The sequence below is a fragment of the Pongo abelii genome, chromosome 14 (genome assembly GCF_028885655.2).
Source record: "Pongo abelii isolate AG06213 chromosome 14, NHGRI_mPonAbe1-v2.0_pri, whole genome shotgun sequence".
Taxonomy (NCBI): domain Eukaryota; kingdom Metazoa; phylum Chordata; class Mammalia; order Primates; family Hominidae; genus Pongo; species Pongo abelii.
The window spans coordinates 116030391-116048318 of record NC_071999.2 but is presented as its reverse complement, the minus strand read 5'-3'; the positions used below and the strand labels follow the sequence as shown (position 1 = coordinate 116048318).

The 17928-nt window shown below is 50.3% G+C and overlaps 1 protein-coding gene across 1 annotated transcript in view; it reads left to right on the top strand.

The window, feature by feature from the left end:
• Nucleotides 1-5031: 5031 nt before the first annotated feature.
• IRS2 (insulin receptor substrate 2) overlaps nt 5032-17928 on the top strand; it is a 31027-nt gene continuing 18130 nt past the window's right edge. The window contains exon 1 of the mRNA XM_024230943.3: nt 5032-9582. Within this exon, the coding sequence (XP_024086711.3) occupies nt 5547-9582 (4036 nt within the window). The 5' untranslated portion in view covers nt 5032-5546. The remainder of the gene's footprint in view (nt 9583-17928) is intronic.

The window sequence follows — 17928 nt, the reverse complement described above, 5'->3', positions numbered from 1 at the left end:
CACACCAGAACCCTGAATCTGCCTTGGGAAGAAACATTGCCAGTTGGTGGCAGCATTCACAAGAGAGGGTCACATTTCCTCTGTTATCTTCAGGTTGAATTTCAAAACAACTCTAGAAAACAGACTCAGAGGGCTAGCCTTGGAAACAGCATGCAAATAACTGCAGAAAAGCGGAAGGTTTCTGACTATAATACAGTTCTACCAAACAGCAGAGCATGTGGCAAAAAAGCAGGCTGGCTCCCTTCCTCCTGTTTACCTCCTGAGCAGTGTATAAAACAGGGTGAGCTTGCTCCTGGAATCAATAGGTGAATCAATGAACACAGGCTGATCTTCCCCACTTCATAACATCTGTACTCTGTACAAGGACACTCTGGGCCACCCTCGCTGAGCATCCTCCCGCCCTCTCCCAGAAAATATAGCTGTGTCATCTTACAGACATTTTTAATGTCATCAGCTTATGATGTGCAGATTGAGAAGCAGACAATTTTGTTCTGCTCTGGCATGAAAAAAAAAAACGTTTTAATCGGCAGCTAGGATAGCAACATGAAGCAACACACAGGACATCAATTTCACCATGCAAAATATGGGTGTATTATATTACAGGGGCCAAGCATTCCAAGGAAAAGTAATGATCTAAGAAGATGCTCTTGCATTTTAAAAGTATCTACTAGTGTTATACAGTCATTAATGTGTAATTTCCATTTCAATAATAGGAAGCTTTCTGGGAAAAAAAAAAAGCTTGTGCTGCTTCTTAAATCTAGAAACACATTCTCAAAATTCAAACAACAAAATCCAGAGGCATATTAATAAATATTTTAAACTCCTAACCGCAGTCACTTTTTAATTGGGCATTTATGTATTTCTTCAACATAATTATATTTATAATGAAAAAATGTTGAGAATACTGGATTAGCTGCATTTGTACCTACAACATATTTTTCTAAACAGTATTAATTCAATTGATAGACTTTTAAAAAGTTATAGTAGTTTGTTCTATCATATATGCACATTAAATAATCATTTATTTTAGAAAATCCTCCCTCATCAAATGAACTTTTAGGAAAGAGACTGATCCATATTTTTAACAAGAATAATAAACACACAAGTAGAAAGCCTTTATAATTTCCAAGGGGCTGATCGATTCCATTAACAAATCCTGATACTTTAAATGTTCGCAGTGCCATACATAGCAAATGATCCAAACAGCAGTTATATTCTCTCATGTAAGTCATTCTGTTGCAAATACACAGAGGTAGCATGTTACAAAACTCTTGTGAAATTTCAGTTGAAATGTTAGCAAATAAATTTGCTGGTAAAGTGCAAGAAGTCTCCTTATAAATCCTAGATGAGGAAAAGTCTGTCCACAGTTCATTCATCAGAGGAATGGAATTTCTCAAATGAGCTACTGAACAACATTATCTAATAAAATGAAATATAATGAAATGGTGCCACTCATTTTAAAGATTAAATATATCCTTTGACAGAAACCTGTGAAGTTAAAAATCTTTCCCTCTTAAAATACCTTTTAAATTAAAGCTATTCTAACTAGTTATATAGCATTCCACTTAATCTGCTTAGTTTTTAGATTGAGTTCACCTAAATACAAAATACTGTCAAACACCTACAGGGCAAAGAACTAAAAAAAGAAAAAATTTCACAAGCAATAAAATGCTATCCATCTTTCTCCTCCCATACTTGCTTTTCCTATATGAAACAAAAAAAAGAATTAGTGATGTTCATTATTGGTAGTGCTACTAGTATTTGTATTGTGAACCTGTAACATATTTTAAAATCTCTACACTTTTATATAATTGATTCTTTCTTGAAAAGTAATTATTTCAGAAGACTTCTAATAAAATAATCATTATTGTATATGATTCTGTTAAAAATAGAAAAAAACAAACAGAAAAAACTCCCTGCTGAAAGATATGGCCATTTTATTAACTGTGAAAGGAAAGAAAGCTTCCAAGGAAAGATCTTGGACCATGAGAAAAAATTTCAACCAGGCTGTTTGCTGGCAAGAGGCCATGCCAGCCCCAGCCAGTCCTGCGTGCAGAGCATGTTGGCAGATGTTATTAGCTGACTTTTGCTGAAAAAGTATGGAAGAACAGTTGGAAAATCACAAGGTGTAGAACAAGCTTTAAATAAATAAATAGCTTATCTGGCAATAGAAAGGGGGGAAAGAAAACAAGTTCCTCGGTTGAGGAAGAGGACTGGGATACTTCTAATTACACAGTTTCTTACTGTTGGTTTGTTTCATGGGCTGACTCTCAATGAGAATTCAAATTGTTTATCACCCACATTTGTATTTAGAGGTTCTAACTGCAGAATTGCAATTAATTTCCAGTTTGCTGTAGGAAATTTATACTCTCTATGACAGAATACCACGGACATAGGTGATAATTCTTTAACCTTCTCTCTTTTGTCCCCAGTCTGGTAACTGAGGCAGTACATGGGAAAAGTGCTAACTGCCAATCCAGAGCTGCTGACGCCTTAAAAACACTGGCCTTTAACACTAGGATGGCCCCAAGAAACAAGCAAACAGGAAAAGATGACACTTGCTAACGTGTGACCGGCACAGCAAGTAAATGTTCAATACGGATATGAAAATGCAATTTCATAATGAAAGTCAAAATGAAAAAGAAAAAAATTGCAAAATATACTTTCTCAGAAGAAACCATGACATGATGTTTAAAAGTGGTGGTTCCTTTAGCATTGTCTACTGATGGCTGGCAACATACAGGAACATAGAGGTGGCCCATTTACCTCCTCATGAAAGTGGGATGTAAGTGATCACAAAGCCAATAAAACTACAGCACATTTTCTTCAAGCTCTAAGATAAGAATCCCTTCATCTTTCCTGAGTAGACATATCGCTAGGCAACATTTGTGAACATATAAAAAGGTAACAAGATCTAAGAACGCCGAAGCACAATGTTCATAAAGGTGGCGCCCCCAACACACACAATCATACACACATACCTATACACACACAATCATACACAATCTATTATATAAACAAACACGCACACATGCACACATAGGTGCACAGACTTAAAATGGCATTTCTTGAGGTATTTTTTTTTAAGGTATGATTCAAAAATGGAAGATCAACTTTAAACACATCTCTTTGAGGCACACTGTGTGATATTTGCCACAATGATTATTCTTCCCAAATTCAGGCTACTGATCAATAATCCTAACTGTATACATGCTAAAAATAAAAACGCTATAATCTTTGTACTAGTCAGGGCTCTCTTGGCACATAAAATTAGCCAACACAATCTTCAAGTCACATGTTACAAAAACATATTAAAATATATACCACTCTTTCAAAAATTACACTTATTTTCTCTTAGATTAAGATTTTATTACTTTTAAGATACTTCTATGAATGATAGAGGACATCCAAAAGTAAGCATCCTGGACTTAAAAACAATAACCAATATTATAAGATAAATTATTGCTGTAAATTATTTCATGAAGGCACAATTTAAAAAAAAATAAACAGCCAAAGCCTGTTTTGTTGAGCTTTCTTCGTTGCGCAGGATCGGGAGCTCGCTGGGATCTGAACTCAGGAAGCCCTCACCTCACCCTCACTTGGTCACTGAGGAGATGTAATTGCAGGGGTGCTTATTTGCTATAGGCTTTGAAAGTCACAAAAGCCCAGTAGATATAAGAATTCGAAGCAGTTCTCCAAAGGCATCTCCAACTTGGCCGTCACCGCCCGCACCGCGCACACAGGTAGTGGACGCCCGCCCACCTGCCCGTCTGCTGGGCGCAGGGCGCTCCTGGGGTGGGGAGGGCGCTCCTGTGGGGGGAAAAGGGGCGCTCCAGCCTCGGAGGGGGAGAGGACGCCCCTCTGGAAGGAAGGGGGGCTCCTGCCTCGGAAGGGGAGAGGACGCCCCTGTAGAAGGAAAGGGGGGCTCTTGAAGCAGTGTGGTGAGAGGACACTTCCGAAGAAGGAAGGGGGTGCTCCTGCAGCGGTGGGGGGAGAGGACGCCCCTGCGGAAGGAAGGGGGCGCTCCTGCGGGGGCTGGAGAGACGCCCGCGCGGTCTCCCGGCTCAGGGGCCGCTGGCTCGCGGGTCCGCCCTCTCCCTGGCGCTATGGAAACCGCACTTTCTCCGCCTGCCGTCCCCGATCTCTTTCTCCTGTTACCTCCCAAACGCGATTTCAACTTCCCGAGAAGCTGACAAGTGAATGGCGCAGAGGACGCCCCGTAAAGCGCCCGCGAGCGGGTGGGACACGGGCGCCCCCTCAGCGCCCCTCGCAGCCCCGCTGTCCTCCAGGGAAGGGCGCGCGCCGCTCTCGATCTGGAGCGCGGCGCTCGCGAACCCGCGGCCGCGGGCCCTGGAACCTCCCCGCGCTTCGCGGCTGCGGAGGACGGAGACGGGGACGGGGGACGGGGGACGGGGGACAGGGGACGGGGAGGGGGCGCGCCTACCCCGAGCGCGGGAGCGGCCGCCCTCGCCCAAAATGGGGACCCCGCGCCCCGAGAGCACGGCCCAGCTCGCCGCCCATGCTTCCCCTGCAAAGCCGCTGCCCCCGCCGCCGATCCCGATCCCCCGCCCCGCCCAGCCGCGGCCCCGCCCGGCGCCCCCTCCCCGGCGGAAGCTCAAGCCCAATTAATTGAGTCCGAGGCGGGAGAGAAGGGCCCTGCGCGCCGTGGCCCGCCCCGCCCTTCTTCCGCGCCCCTTTTCCCGCCCTGGGTGGCATCTCCTCCGCCGGCATCCACAACAAGCCGCTGATTAATGAGGCCGGGGCCGCCCCCACCCCGCCCGGCCGGGCCGGGGCCTCCGCGGAAGGGGGAGGGGACGGCGGGAAACGCGGCCCGGGGAGAAAGGGGGGCGGGGCGGGGGCGCGCGGCCCGCCCCCGCAAGCGCCGCGCCGATTGGCCGAGCGCGCCGTCCGTCGGGGGGCGCGGCGCCAATGCGAGGCGGCGGGGCGGGGCGGCCGCGCTGTGTGTGCCTGCGTAACGCCGAGTCACATGTTGTTTTGCTCTTCTTAGTTCAGTCACTCGGTGCGCGATGTGTTACTCACTGTGCGGCGGGGACCGCGACGAGCCCGGGTCGCCGTTGGCAGCAGCAGCAGCAGCAGCCCCAGCGGCGGCGCGGACCCCGAGCGCCCGGGCGCACCCCGGCTTCCCGGAGCGCGACGCGGTGGCAGCAGCCCCGGTGCGGCCGCGCGCGCCTTAGGCTCGGCCCCGCGGCTCGGGGACCCCGACTCCCGGCCCAGCCAGCGCGTCCCCCGGCGCCGCCCGAGAGCCCGAGGAGGCAGCGGCCGCAGGCAGCCGCGGCGGGGGGCGGCCACCGCCCGCGCCGGGCATCCTCGGGAGCCCCGGAGCGCGGAGGGCGCGGCGCCGCCGAGCGGTGCTGGCCCCCGCGGGCCTCCCCGGACCTTCCCCATCGCCTGGGCCCGAGGGACGCGTGCTCGGGCGGGCGGCCGGGCGCAAGGGTGGGAGGGAGCCGCCCCCGCCCGCGCCCCCTCCGCCCCTCGCTCCAGCCCCTGGGCGCCGGGCCCGGGCGGCGCGGCCTGAAGCGCCCGCGATGGCGAGCCCGCCGCGGCACGGGCCGCCCGGGCCGGCGAGCGGAGACGGCCCCAACCTCAACAACAACAACAACAACAACAACCACAGCGTGCGCAAGTGCGGCTACCTGCGCAAGCAGAAGCACGGCCACAAGCGCTTCTTCGTGCTGCGCGGGCCCGGCGCGGGCGGCGACGAGGCGACGGCGGGCGGGGGGTCGGCTCCGCAGCCGCCGCGGCTCGAGTACTACGAGAGCGAGAAAAAGTGGCGGAGCAAGGCAGGCGCGCCGAAACGGGTGATCGCGCTCGACTGCTGCTTGAACATCAACAAGCGCGCCGACGCCAAGCACAAGTACCTGATCGCCCTCTACACCAAGGACGAGTACTTCGCCGTGGCCGCCGAGAACGAGCAGGAGCAGGAGGGCTGGTACCGCGCGCTCACCGACCTGATCAGCGAGGGCCGCGCGGCCGCCGGAGACGCGCCCCCCGCCGCCGCACCCGCCGCGTCCTGCAGCGCCTCCCTGCCCGGCGCCCTGGGCGGCTCTGCCGGCGCCGCCGGGGCCGAGGACAGCTACGGGCTGGTGGCGCCCGCCACGGCCGCCTACCGTGAGGTGTGGCAGGTGAACCTGAAGCCCAAGGGTCTGGGCCAGAGCAAGAACCTGACGGGCGTGTACCGTCTGTGCCTGTCGGCGCGCACCATCGGCTTCGTGAAGCTCAACTGCGAGCAGCCGTCGGTGACGCTGCAGCTCATGAACATCCGCCGCTGCGGCCACTCGGACAGCTTTTTCTTCATCGAGGTGGGCCGCTCGGCCGTCACAGGCCCCGGCGAGCTGTGGATGCAGGCGGACGACTCGGTGGTGGCGCAGAACATCCATGAGACCATCCTGGAGGCCATGAAGGCGCTCAAGGAGCTCTTCGAGTTCCGGCCGCGCAGCAAGAGCCAGTCGTCGGGGTCGTCGGCCACGCACCCCATCAGCGTCCCCGGCGCGCGCCGCCACCACCACCTGGTCAACCTGCCCCCCAGCCAGACGGGCCTGGTGCGCCGCTCGCGCACCGACAGCCTGGCCGCCACCCCGCCGGCGGCCAAGTGCAGCTCGTGCCGGGTGCGTACCGCCAGCGAGGGCGATGGCGGCGCGGCGGCGGGGGCGGCGGCCGCGGGCGCCAGGCCGGTGTCGGTGGCCGGGAGCCCCCTGAGCCCCGGGCCGGTGCGCGCGCCCCTGAGCCGCTCGCACACCCTGAGCGGCGGCTGCGGCGGCCGCGGGAGCAAGGTGGCGCTGCTGCCGGCAGGGGGCGCGTTGCAGCACAGCCGCTCCATGTCCATGCCCGTGGCGCACTCGCCGCCCGCCGCCACCAGCCCCGGTTCCCTGTCGTCCAGCAGCGGCCACGGCTCGGGCTCCTACCCGCCGCCGCCCGGCCCGCACCCGCCCCTGCCGCATCCGCTGCACCACGGCCCCGGCCAGCGGCCCTCCAGCGGCAGCGCCTCCGCCTCGGGCTCCCCCAGCGACCCCGGCTTCATGTCCCTGGACGAGTACGGTTCCAGCCCAGGCGACCTGCGCGCCTTCTGCAGTCACCGAAGCAACACGCCCGAGTCCATCGCGGAGACGCCCCCGGCCCGAGACGGCGGCGGCGGTGAGTTCTACGGGTACATGACCATGGACAGGCCCCTGAGCCACTGTGGCCGCCCCTACCGCCGGGTCTCGGGGGACGCGGCCCAGGACCTGGACCGAGGGCTGCGCAAGAGGACCTACTCCCTGACCACGCCGGCCCGGCAGCGGCCGGTGCCCCAGCCCTCCTCTGCCTCGCTGGATGAGTACACCCTGATGCGGGCCACCTTCTCGGGCAGCGCGGGCCGCCTCTGCCCGTCCTGCCCCGCGTCGTCTCCCAAGGTGGCTTACCACCCCTACCCGGAGGACTACGGAGACATCGAGATCGGCTCCCACAGGAGCTCCAGCAGCAACCTGGGCGCAGACGACGGCTACATGCCCATGACGCCCGGCGCGGCCCTCGCGGGCAGTGGGAGCGGCAGCTGCAGGAGCGACGACTACATGCCCATGAGCCCCGCCAGCGTGTCCGCCCCCAAGCAGATCTTGCAGCCCAGGGCCGCCGCTGCCGCCGCCGCCGTCGCCGTGACCCCTGCGGGGCCTGCGGGACCAGCGCCCACCTCTGCGGCGAGCAGGACATTCCCGGCGAGTGGGGGCGGCTACAAGGCCAGCTCGCCCGCCGAGAGCTCCCCCGAGGACAGTGGGTACATGCGCATGTGGTGCGGCTCCAAGCTGTCCATGGAGCATGCAGATGGCAAGCTGCTGCCCAACGGGGACTACCTCAACGTGTCCCCCAGCGACGCGGTCACCACGGGCACCCCGCCCGACTTCTTCTCCGCAGCCCTGCACGCCGGCGGGGAGCCGCTCAGGGGCGTTCCTGGCTGCTGCTACAGCTCCTTGCCTCGCTCCTACAAGGCCTCCTACACCTGCGGCGGGGACAGCGACCAGTACGTGCTCATGAGCTCCCCCGTGGGGCGCATCCTGGAGGAGGAGCGGCTGGAGCCTCAGGCCACGCCAGGGCCCAGCCAGGCGGCCAGCGCCTTCGGGGCCGGCCCCACGCAGCCCCCTCACCCCGTAGTGCCTTCGCCCGTGCGGCCCAGCGGCAGCCTAGGCGGCGGCCGCCCGGAGGGCTTCTTGGGCCAGCGCGGCCGGGCGGTGAGGCCCACGCGCCTGTCCCTGGAGGGGTTGCCCAGCCTGCCCAGCATGCACGAGTACCCACTGCCACCGGAGCCCAAGAGCCCCGGCGAGTACATCAACATCGACTTCGGCGAGCCCGGGGCCCACCTGTCGCCGCCCGCGCCTCCCCTGCTGGCGTCGGCGGCCTCGTCCTCCTCGCTCTTGTCCGCCAGCAGCCCGGCCTCGTCGCTGGGCTCAGGCACCCCGGGCACCAGCAGCGACAGCCGGCAGCGCTCTCCGCTCTCCGACTACATGAACCTCGACTTCAGCTCCCCCAAGTCTCCTAAGCCGGGCGCCCCGAGCGGCCACCCCGTGGGCTCCTTGGACGGCCTCCTGTCCCCCGAGGTCTCCTCCCTGTATCCGCCGCTGCCCCCGCGTCCGTCCGCGTCCCCGTCGTCGTCCCTGCAGCCGCCGCCACCGCCGCCGCCCCCGGGGGAGCTGTACCGCCTGCCCCCCGCCTCGGCCGCCGCCACCGCCCAGGGCCCGGGCGCCGCCTCATCGTCGTCCTCGGACACCGGGGACAATGGTGACTACACCGAGATGGCTTTTGGTGTGGCCGCCACCCCGCCGCAACCAATCGCGGCCCCCCCGAAGCCAGAAGCTGCCCGCGTGACCAGCCCGACGTCGGGCGTGAAGAGGCTGAGCCTCATGGAGCAGGTGTCAGGGGTCGAGGCCTTCCTGCAGGCCAGCCAGCCCCCGGACCCCCACCGCGGCGCCAAGGTCATCCGCGCAGACCCGCAGGGGGGCCGACGCCGCCACAGTTCCGAGACCTTCTCCTCCACCACGACGGTCACCCCCGTGTCCCCGTCCTTCGCCCACAACCCCAAGCGCCACAACTCGGCCTCCGTGGAAAATGTCTCTCTCAGGAAAAGCAGCGAGGGCGGCGTGGGTGTCGGCCCCGGAGGGAGCGACGAGCCGCCCACCTCCCCCCGACAGTTGCAGCCGGCGCTCCCGGCGCCCCCTTTGGCACCGCAGGGCCGGCCGTGGACCCCGGGTCAGCCCGGGGGCTTGGTCGGTTGTCCTGGGAGCGGTGGATCGCCAATGCGCAGAGAGACCTCTGCTGGCTTCCAGAATGGTCTCAACTACATCGCCATCGACGTAAGGGAGGAGCCCGGGCTGCCACCCCAGCCGCAGCCGCAGCCGCAGCCGCCGCTTCCTCAGCCGGGAGACAAGAGCTCCTGGGGTCGGACCCGAAGCCTCGGGGGTCTCATCAGCGCTGTGGGCGTCGGCAGCAGCGGCGGCGGGTGTGGGGGGCCGGGTCCCGGTGCCCTGCCCCCTGCCAACACCTACGCCAGCATTGACTTCTTGTCCCACCACTTGAAGGAGGCCACCATTGTGAAAGGTGAGGCCCTTTGCCTTGGCGTCTGGCGGGAAGGAGGGGTGGGGCGGTGAGGGAGCCTTTTGGGTTTCACTGCTCTCACTTTTTGGGGACCTTGACCCAGAAGCCAACAGCCTGTCTCTGGCTCCTTGTTTTGTTTTTCTGCGTGCTGCCTTGTTCTCTTCCCTCAGAGAACTTGCCAGGAACATTCGTCTTTGAGTTGAATGTGACGTTTTCCGCGTGGGAGGAAGACTGATTTTTTGAGGCCCCACCCATTGTGTGCGTCCCACAGCCCCCTGTCCCTTAACACAGTGGAAGTTTTCCCAGACCGGTCACACTAGAGGCTGCGGGGCACCCGACTGTCTTCATCTGGGTGCGTGGGTCCGTTCTTCTGGAAGGACCTTGGGTCCGGACCGCTGCCCTTAGCCGCAGCTTTCATCTTTCCCTGTGTTCCTGGAGCCGGGCTCCGCCTGATTCTTGGTGAGCTTGAAGGTTCAGACCTGAAAGTCATTTAAGAAATGAGCATCCATTTTGAGGGCTGCTAATAGCGACAGTTAACCATTTCCATTTTACACATAAACTGTAGGAGCTTTTCCATCAGAGGCATTGTTTTTCTCTGAAGGGGTGAAACGGTAAGGCTGCACACAGCCTAATGCAGTGGTGTTCAACTTGAACATATGTGGGTGTTACCTGGCGGCTTTGCTGAAACATGGATCTCTGGCCTGTGTTAACCCCGCAGTTTCCGATGCTGTAGCTTTGGGGCGCGGCCCAGGCTGTGCATTTCTAGTGAGTCTCCACATAATGCTGATGCTGCTGGCCGGGGGGGCGGGGGGACTACCCTGTGAGGACCCTGCCCCAGGTGAGGCTGACCTGGGGAGGATTGAAAAATTACCTATTGGGCCTCACCCCAGACCCATTGAAGTGAAACATGAGATGGCTAGGAGGCAGGGACGGGCATTTTTCAGAGTTGTCCAGGTGATTTGAATGTGCAGCCAGGATTTACAATCAGTGCTTTGGAGAAAACAAGGGAAATACAAAAAACACAGGTCTTTTCAAGAACAACTGGATAGGAGGGTGCCTGGTATTGTTCTTCCCGTTCTAATCAGATATCCATGAGGAGAGAGAGCTGAGCTGACTTTGCAGCTGGTGGTGCATTCTGGCTGTCTCAACTTTGAATGGTGTTTGGGGTAGGGGAGATGAGAGGGAAAGGTGAATGTTCAATTCGGGAGACTTTATTTAATTTTGTAGCTGTTTTCTTTGTAGGGTTCCTAGCAGGATAGAGGCTTTGTGGGCACAGTGAAATATATAGTAAAATTTGGATGCTGGATTAGATGTGAGCCTTAGGTGTAAACACTCTTCAAGGGCCGTAAGATGAGGATCAAGGTGGGCTGGAGATTCACAGCCTTTTGTTCTTAAATAGACCAGTTTAGTGCTATCTAAGTCCAGTATCTGTTTTATAGTATACTTAGGACTGTTGGTCCATGGGATTTAAAATTATAGCTGTGGGGTGAACACCCTGTTATTCTAGTGTAATAGAGAAAAGCTATTTCGTTTATTAAAACCGTATACTAGAAGATGAAAAGAGTCACAGAAAATTACCAGGAGTGTGGTGCTTCAGCATCCAATTAAATCATTGGAAGTTGCCAGAATGTATCCTGTGAACAGTGATTCTCAACTGAAGGTCACTTTGGTTGGAGTTACTTATACACTATTGCTAGTGTGTCAGAAAGTTGAAGGATTAGCTGCCTTATAAGACACAGACCATTATAAACACAGCAGCAGCAGTATAATTGAGTGGGGAAAAACACACATATTTATGGTCTGCACAAATGGGTATATGCCAGAGTGAACATGAAAGTAAATTACATCTTGCCCGAATCTGATTCTAATCAGAAAACAGCCAAGAACATAACACCTTTTCCTGCTTTCAGTGGAGCTGGTGGGACAAACCTGGACTGGGTAGAGCTGGGGCCCCAGCAGTGGGCTCTGCCATAGCAGGTGCCATAAGCTGGAATTTGTGCCTCCAGGCCTGGAGGGACACAAGGCCTTTCTCACGAAGCTGATACATTCAGAATTGGGGTCCAAATAGGAAATAATGCCCTTTTCAGGCTAGTGAAAATGTTGAACTCTAAGAGATTATTTAGAGACTGGATTGAGCTTTCGTTTAAGATTTCCCACCTGCGTAAAATTCCTTTCAACCCGTAGGATTCTTGATTCTGAAGGCCAGACAGAAGCCTGTGTTCTGTAGCTGCTGAACAAAGATGAGAGATCATTGGGGCTGCTGTTTGTCCGAAGTTTGTATGGGTATCATGATGAACCCTCTTCTAAGAAGTAAAAGGACTATTTTAAATCAAAATAGACAACTGCAGTCAGTCCACCATGCCCAACGACATTTAAAAAAAAAAGAGATATCTGCCCCACTGGGTTTCTAGTAAAGTAAGTTGAACACAGAGAACAGCAGAATAGGAAAGGCTAGTGTCACCTTAGTCCACGTAGCACCAAAGTTGTGGTCCGTTGAGACAGAAAGGAAACATTTAGGAACCTGGGATAAATATCCACTTTTATTTAACTCATACATGCGTTAGAAATTTGTTTGGGACGCTCATAAGTACAGAGTTCACAGTAGATAAGTGTCCTTTGAGGAAATGATTTGTAGAAGGCAGACTTAAAAAGCATTTCTTTGAAGATGAAATAGAGAAAGCAATTCCTGGGCGGCCCCCTGCCCTGCCTGGCTCTTAGAAGTGGCCTGTGTTTCCACCCTGAGCTCCTCCTGTTCTGCATGGGAAGACCTCGTTAGTGATGCTGATGCAGAATAATTTGGGGTTACGTGGGTAATGTTTGGTATTTGCATAAGTGATAGCAGAGAGGTAAGGTTCCAGCCATGTCTGGCAGTTGTTTACAATAGAATTGTGAATGGGGGTGGGATTTCAATGCAAGAGCCAATTAAAAAGTATATCTCAGGTACCTCTGTTTTTATTAGTCCAGAGCAAACTCTGAATTATGCATCTTATTTGAGGGCAGGTTAAGGTTACTTATCTTGTGTTTTAGGTGTGTGTGCATGTGGAAAACTCTAACCAATTTGTTAGGTTTTGTTGTTGTTTGGGAATTGGAAATACGCTACTGAATTTCCTGTGCTTTAAAACTGATTTTTAAAATTAACTTTGTATGTTTCTGTGTTAGGATGGTAGATTGATGAATGCCATAAAATTTGCTATTCCTCTTTAGTGATTTTAGGGATTTTATTCTAAAATTGGCATATATATATGTATGTATGTATGAGACAGATTAGATCAGAATTACCACTGAAAGTATCCATATTTAAATTTTGTTGAATAAAAGGACTATCATTTCTTAAGGGGAAAGAATGATAAGAGATATGTTTCCAAAGCGACAATAAAATCACGATTTATGTTGAAAAGTTTTGCCTTTTGAAGTCGTAAAGCAGAGAATTTTCCTAAATTCAGAAATCCAGTGAGGTGATTGACAAACCACAGAAGCCTTCTGTTTGCTGTGGCGGGTGCTAGTTTGCTTTAGTTGGCTGGCTCTGGCAGTAATAAGATAATAGCGTGCACTGCTGCTGCCCTATTCGCAGGAGCAGACAACTAAGGTGCTAATGAAAACACACACGGGCTTTCGTGAATGAAAGTCACATGACTTGTTCTGTTTCCTTTATTGAAAGAGAAACCTTTACAAAAATAGTACTTCATAGAAGGAAGCATAGTATGTGGAACACTAAACCAGGAATCAGGAAACCAGGTTTCTAGTTGCTGATCTTAATGAGTCATTGTGTGTCTATGGGCGAGCCACTTAATCCTTCCTTCTCACTTTCCCTGTCTGTAAAATGGGGGTAATTATAGTCCTCCTTTCTGTGTCACAAGGCCGCTGGAAGGTAAATGAGATCATAAACATCAAGAGTGTTTGAAGCTCTTCTAAAGGAAGATGCTAATAAATCCAATTGTTGATACTTATTACTTTGAAACCATGAATGTATACAGGAAAGACACTTTTGTAAATGGGTACTCTTAAATTGAAACAAACAGTAACAGCGTAGTCTGAAAATGGAGCCAGCACCTTAAAAATTGCTTACCTTTACTGCTTATTGCTAGTTCCACTCCAGGCTCCCAAGAGCCATTGTTTTCCCCCTTTATGTAACTTAAGATCTGTTCATAGATACTTATGAACAGATTGTAACAAAGTGGTGTTCTAAATTACATAGTAAAGTAACAATTAGGGAAAACAGTATGGTAATCCTGAAACTATATTAAGACTGAACTTCTGATTACCTTTTATGATTTGTTTTTATATTAAGAGATGTTGACAAGATGAAAATGTATAATTAGAATATACATTTTAAAAATCGCCTCTTAATGCCGAATGCATTGAAAGAAAAACAGAACCCTGAGGTTGTTTGATTACGCATTGTTTAGTCTGGGGGTTCGTTCTTTGGGGTTGATTTAATTAGGGTGGTCATTCCTGCAGTTTTGATGGTAGCACTGTGCTTATCAAACATAGTAGGAAAATGTGTGATTCTTTTGTTTTTCTACCACCCAAAAAGGAATCTTAGTAGAGAATTGATATTTTATTTTCTTTAGAAGTATGAGTATTTAAAATGAGGCTCTTTTTTCTGAAGAGAAGAACTTGGAAAAGTTTTAGTAACAGCATGAGTATAATGGGTTTTCTGTTAAAATTCCCACTGATGCATTTTCTGTAGAAGCATAGTTCTAAGAGCTAATTTTGGTATCAGATTTGGCAAGTAGAAGGGGTTTTTGTTTGTTTGTTTGTTTTGTTTTGTTTCTAGGGGGAGTAGCACAGAATCAAGTGTTCCCATTTCACCTTATAAACTTAAGGGAAAATGTAACTTTATTCTTTCATCTGCATTGCCAGGTAGAATGAGGAAGACACTGGGTGAAGCAAAGTGCTGTGCCCCCCACCCCCCATCCTGCATTTGGACAGCTGTAATGCAGGTGGATTCTCTGTTTAATTTCTCTAGTACGGATGACAGCAGAATGTATATTTCTGTACAAGATGAACAAAACATTTTAATGTTGGCATTTTAATGAACAAATGAAAACAAAATTTTCTGAATGTCCAAAAGTATTGGTTATAAACATATTAACTGTCAGATCATGATTTTTGTGAAAATAATGCTGTCCAAGTTTAGATAGGGACACTCTTTCTATATTTAGTTTGAGTGGGTTCTTCAAGATTGCAGTGGTTATTCTGACTCATATAAGGTAGATTATTGTACACAGAGTTCAGTGCTAGACTTTTCTGAAGAAAACTAGTAAAGTCATCATTTGGCATGGAGGAGATGATGGGGTTGATGATTGCTACTGATTTCAATTTCTTTCAAGAGAGCTACAGAGACTTACATTAACTGGGTGCTAAAATAAAATGCATAGGTGAAGGTTAGTATAGAGAGAGTTGGAGTATATGTTGTATACCAACATTTTGCTCTGTAGGTCCAAATAATGCAAGATGCTTCTGTGTGTTATAGCTTTATCACTGAAGTGAATTCATTACATAAGAATTCTGAGATAGGTTGGATTAAAACTTATAGGTTACATGTTTACAAATGATAAAATAGTCAATTTGGTGGTTCTGATTAATTTTCTATTAGACTAGAAAAATACTAAGTTTGTATAGAGTCACTTTTATGTGTCCAAAGACACTGTAAAACTTGAATGGGTAAAGGTGAAGCCTTGGAAACTTCGTCCAGTTTTTTTATGTCATATATGATATCTATATACACAAACAAGGTTTATAAAATATTCCTTGCTTACTGTGTTTTTACTGAAATTTGGAATATTTGATCAAATATTTTGACCCACGATATATTTTTTAAAGATAAGTGATCACATGCATTGCACCCTGTAAATGCTGAGTTGTTGTTGTTGTTGTTGTTTTTTTTTTTGACACGGAGTCTCGCTCTATCACTCAGTCTGGAGTGTAGTGGTGTGATCTCGGCTCACTGCAACCTCCACCTCCCGGGTTCAAGCGATTCTCCTGCCTCCGCCTCCTGAGTAGCTGAGACTACAGGTGCGTGCCACCATGCCCTGCTAATTTTTTGTATTTTTAGTAGAAATGGGGTTTTACCGTGTTAGCCAGGCTGGTCTCGATCTCCTGACCCCGTGATCTTCCCGCCTCAGCCTCCCAAAGTGCTGGGATTGCAGGCATAAGCCGCTGCGCCCGGACTAACGCTGGATCTTTTAATATTCATTTTAAAGAGTATCAGGTTTTCCAGAAACAAATATTTGGGGCTGGTGTGTGTGTGTGTGTGTGTGTGTGTGTGTGTGTGTGTGTGTGTATGTGTGTGTATGTGTGGTTCCATAATATCTCATCCAGTCATGCTCCAGGAGGCTGGATATGATATTTGTCTCCATAAATGAAATTCAAGTATTAATGATGTGTTCTTTGTTCATGTTGAAACTTTATAACTTAAGCATAGTCTACTGTTACTTTATCCCTATACAGTTAGTACAAATACTTGAGTCAGTTGTTATGGTGTGGTATGAAATGTCAATTGTTTTCAATGCATAAAAACAGATATTATGATATAGTTCATTATACTATGTGATTTTGTTACCTTAAAATCCTTATGTTTATGTTAAGAACGACTCATTCTTGGATGAGCACGGTGGCTCATGCCTGTAATCCCAGCACTTTGGGAGGCGGAGGTGGGTGGATCATCTGAGGTCAGGAGTTCAAGACCAGCCTGGCCCAACATGGTGAAACCCCATCTCTACTAAAAATACAAAAATTAGCCGGGCATGGTAGCATGCACCTGTAGTCCCAGCTACTCAGGAGGCTGAGACAGGAGAATCACTTGAACCAGGGAGGCAGAGGTTGCAGTGAGCCGAGATCGCACCACTGTACTCCAGCCTGAGCAACAAAGAGTGAAATTCAGTCTCAAAAAAAAAAAAAAAAAGACTCATTCTTTTGCATAGTATTAATGCTTAAGCTTTAATATTTAAGAATATGATATATGCTTTCTCTATGCAGTCTATGGACTTAAGTAAGTCAATCTTTGGCCTCCAAAGTATAAGGGTAACAGATAATCCCGCAACTTGGTAGACATCTGGCAACTGAAGATTTTGAAAGAATGTTATTGAAGTTGAATGCAATGACGATGTACCATTATTCTGATCAATATTGACGGATAACTGCCTGCCACTCTCCTCTTGAGGTTAAAAGAGTTGTGTAAAATTCAAAAGGTGTTTTTCTTCCCTTTATAGTGGTAAGACATTTTCCTATATACAATATTGTATAATATTTCAAAGAATCCTATGGCATAGGCAGAACCACCATGAACCCCATTCTTTGGAATCAAGAACCTACAGTGTGGAGAGGCCAGATGACTTGCTCAAGATCTCTGAGCCAAAGGGAGGAGGAGTGTCGGGTTCAACCTCATAACATCTTAGTATCCCTAGCCCAGTTCTCTAATGTCATATTGTCTGCTTGGGAAGCTCATATGCAATAATTACGTTAGGATTTTATTCTAGACCCTTGCCTCAAGCAACATTTAAGTTAATATTTTGCTGGAGTGATAGTTACTTAATTGCCACCCCCCGCCATTTTTCTTCCACTTGGTATCAATTCAAAGAAAAATGGGGACATTGAGGAGGAAGACTGGTAGGAAAGCCCTCTATTTATTTTAATCAGTTTTTACATCCACCAGTTTGGAGAGTTTAGTATTTGATACTGTTTTCAAGGCTGTGATGTTGCTAGTGAATTTTAGAGTTGACAATCAAGTTGGTGATGGATCTGTTCTGGGGACTCCAGTCATGCTTCCTGGACCTCTAGATGTGTCAACAAAGTGGAAAACTTAGATTCCTCTGGCTAAGATTTACTAAGATTACCTCTTAGTAAAGCAAACTGTATAATAGATACTTGGTAAGATACCTCCCCACCACCACCACCATCAAATACATTAAAACTCTTGCAACTCAGGTGGTGACAATAAGAAAAAAATATACAAGGGTGTTTTGAGAATGAAGAGTTGAGAACCGTTGATAGAATGTAACTTACTTATTTTAAGGTTGTGAAAACAGAGGCTGTGTGAGGTCCGGAGTCTTAGTCAAGGTCACTGATTTAATTAGTGGTAGAGTTGTTTGTAGATATCAAGAAAGAGTAGGAGAATGTGATACAAACAATGACACATCTCAGTTGGTTGTTTGTATCTTGATGAATAACTTTCTCCCAGGATACAGCCTGTGCTCTTTAGAACAACTTAGTATTTGTAGAAATGATATTAGTCTTTTTACTTTGGAACATTTTAGTAACTTTCTTCATCCATAGACTAAAAGAAACCCTGAAAGCCAGAAATAGAGAATGCAGAATGCCTTAATGAAGAAATGCGTTATAAATCAG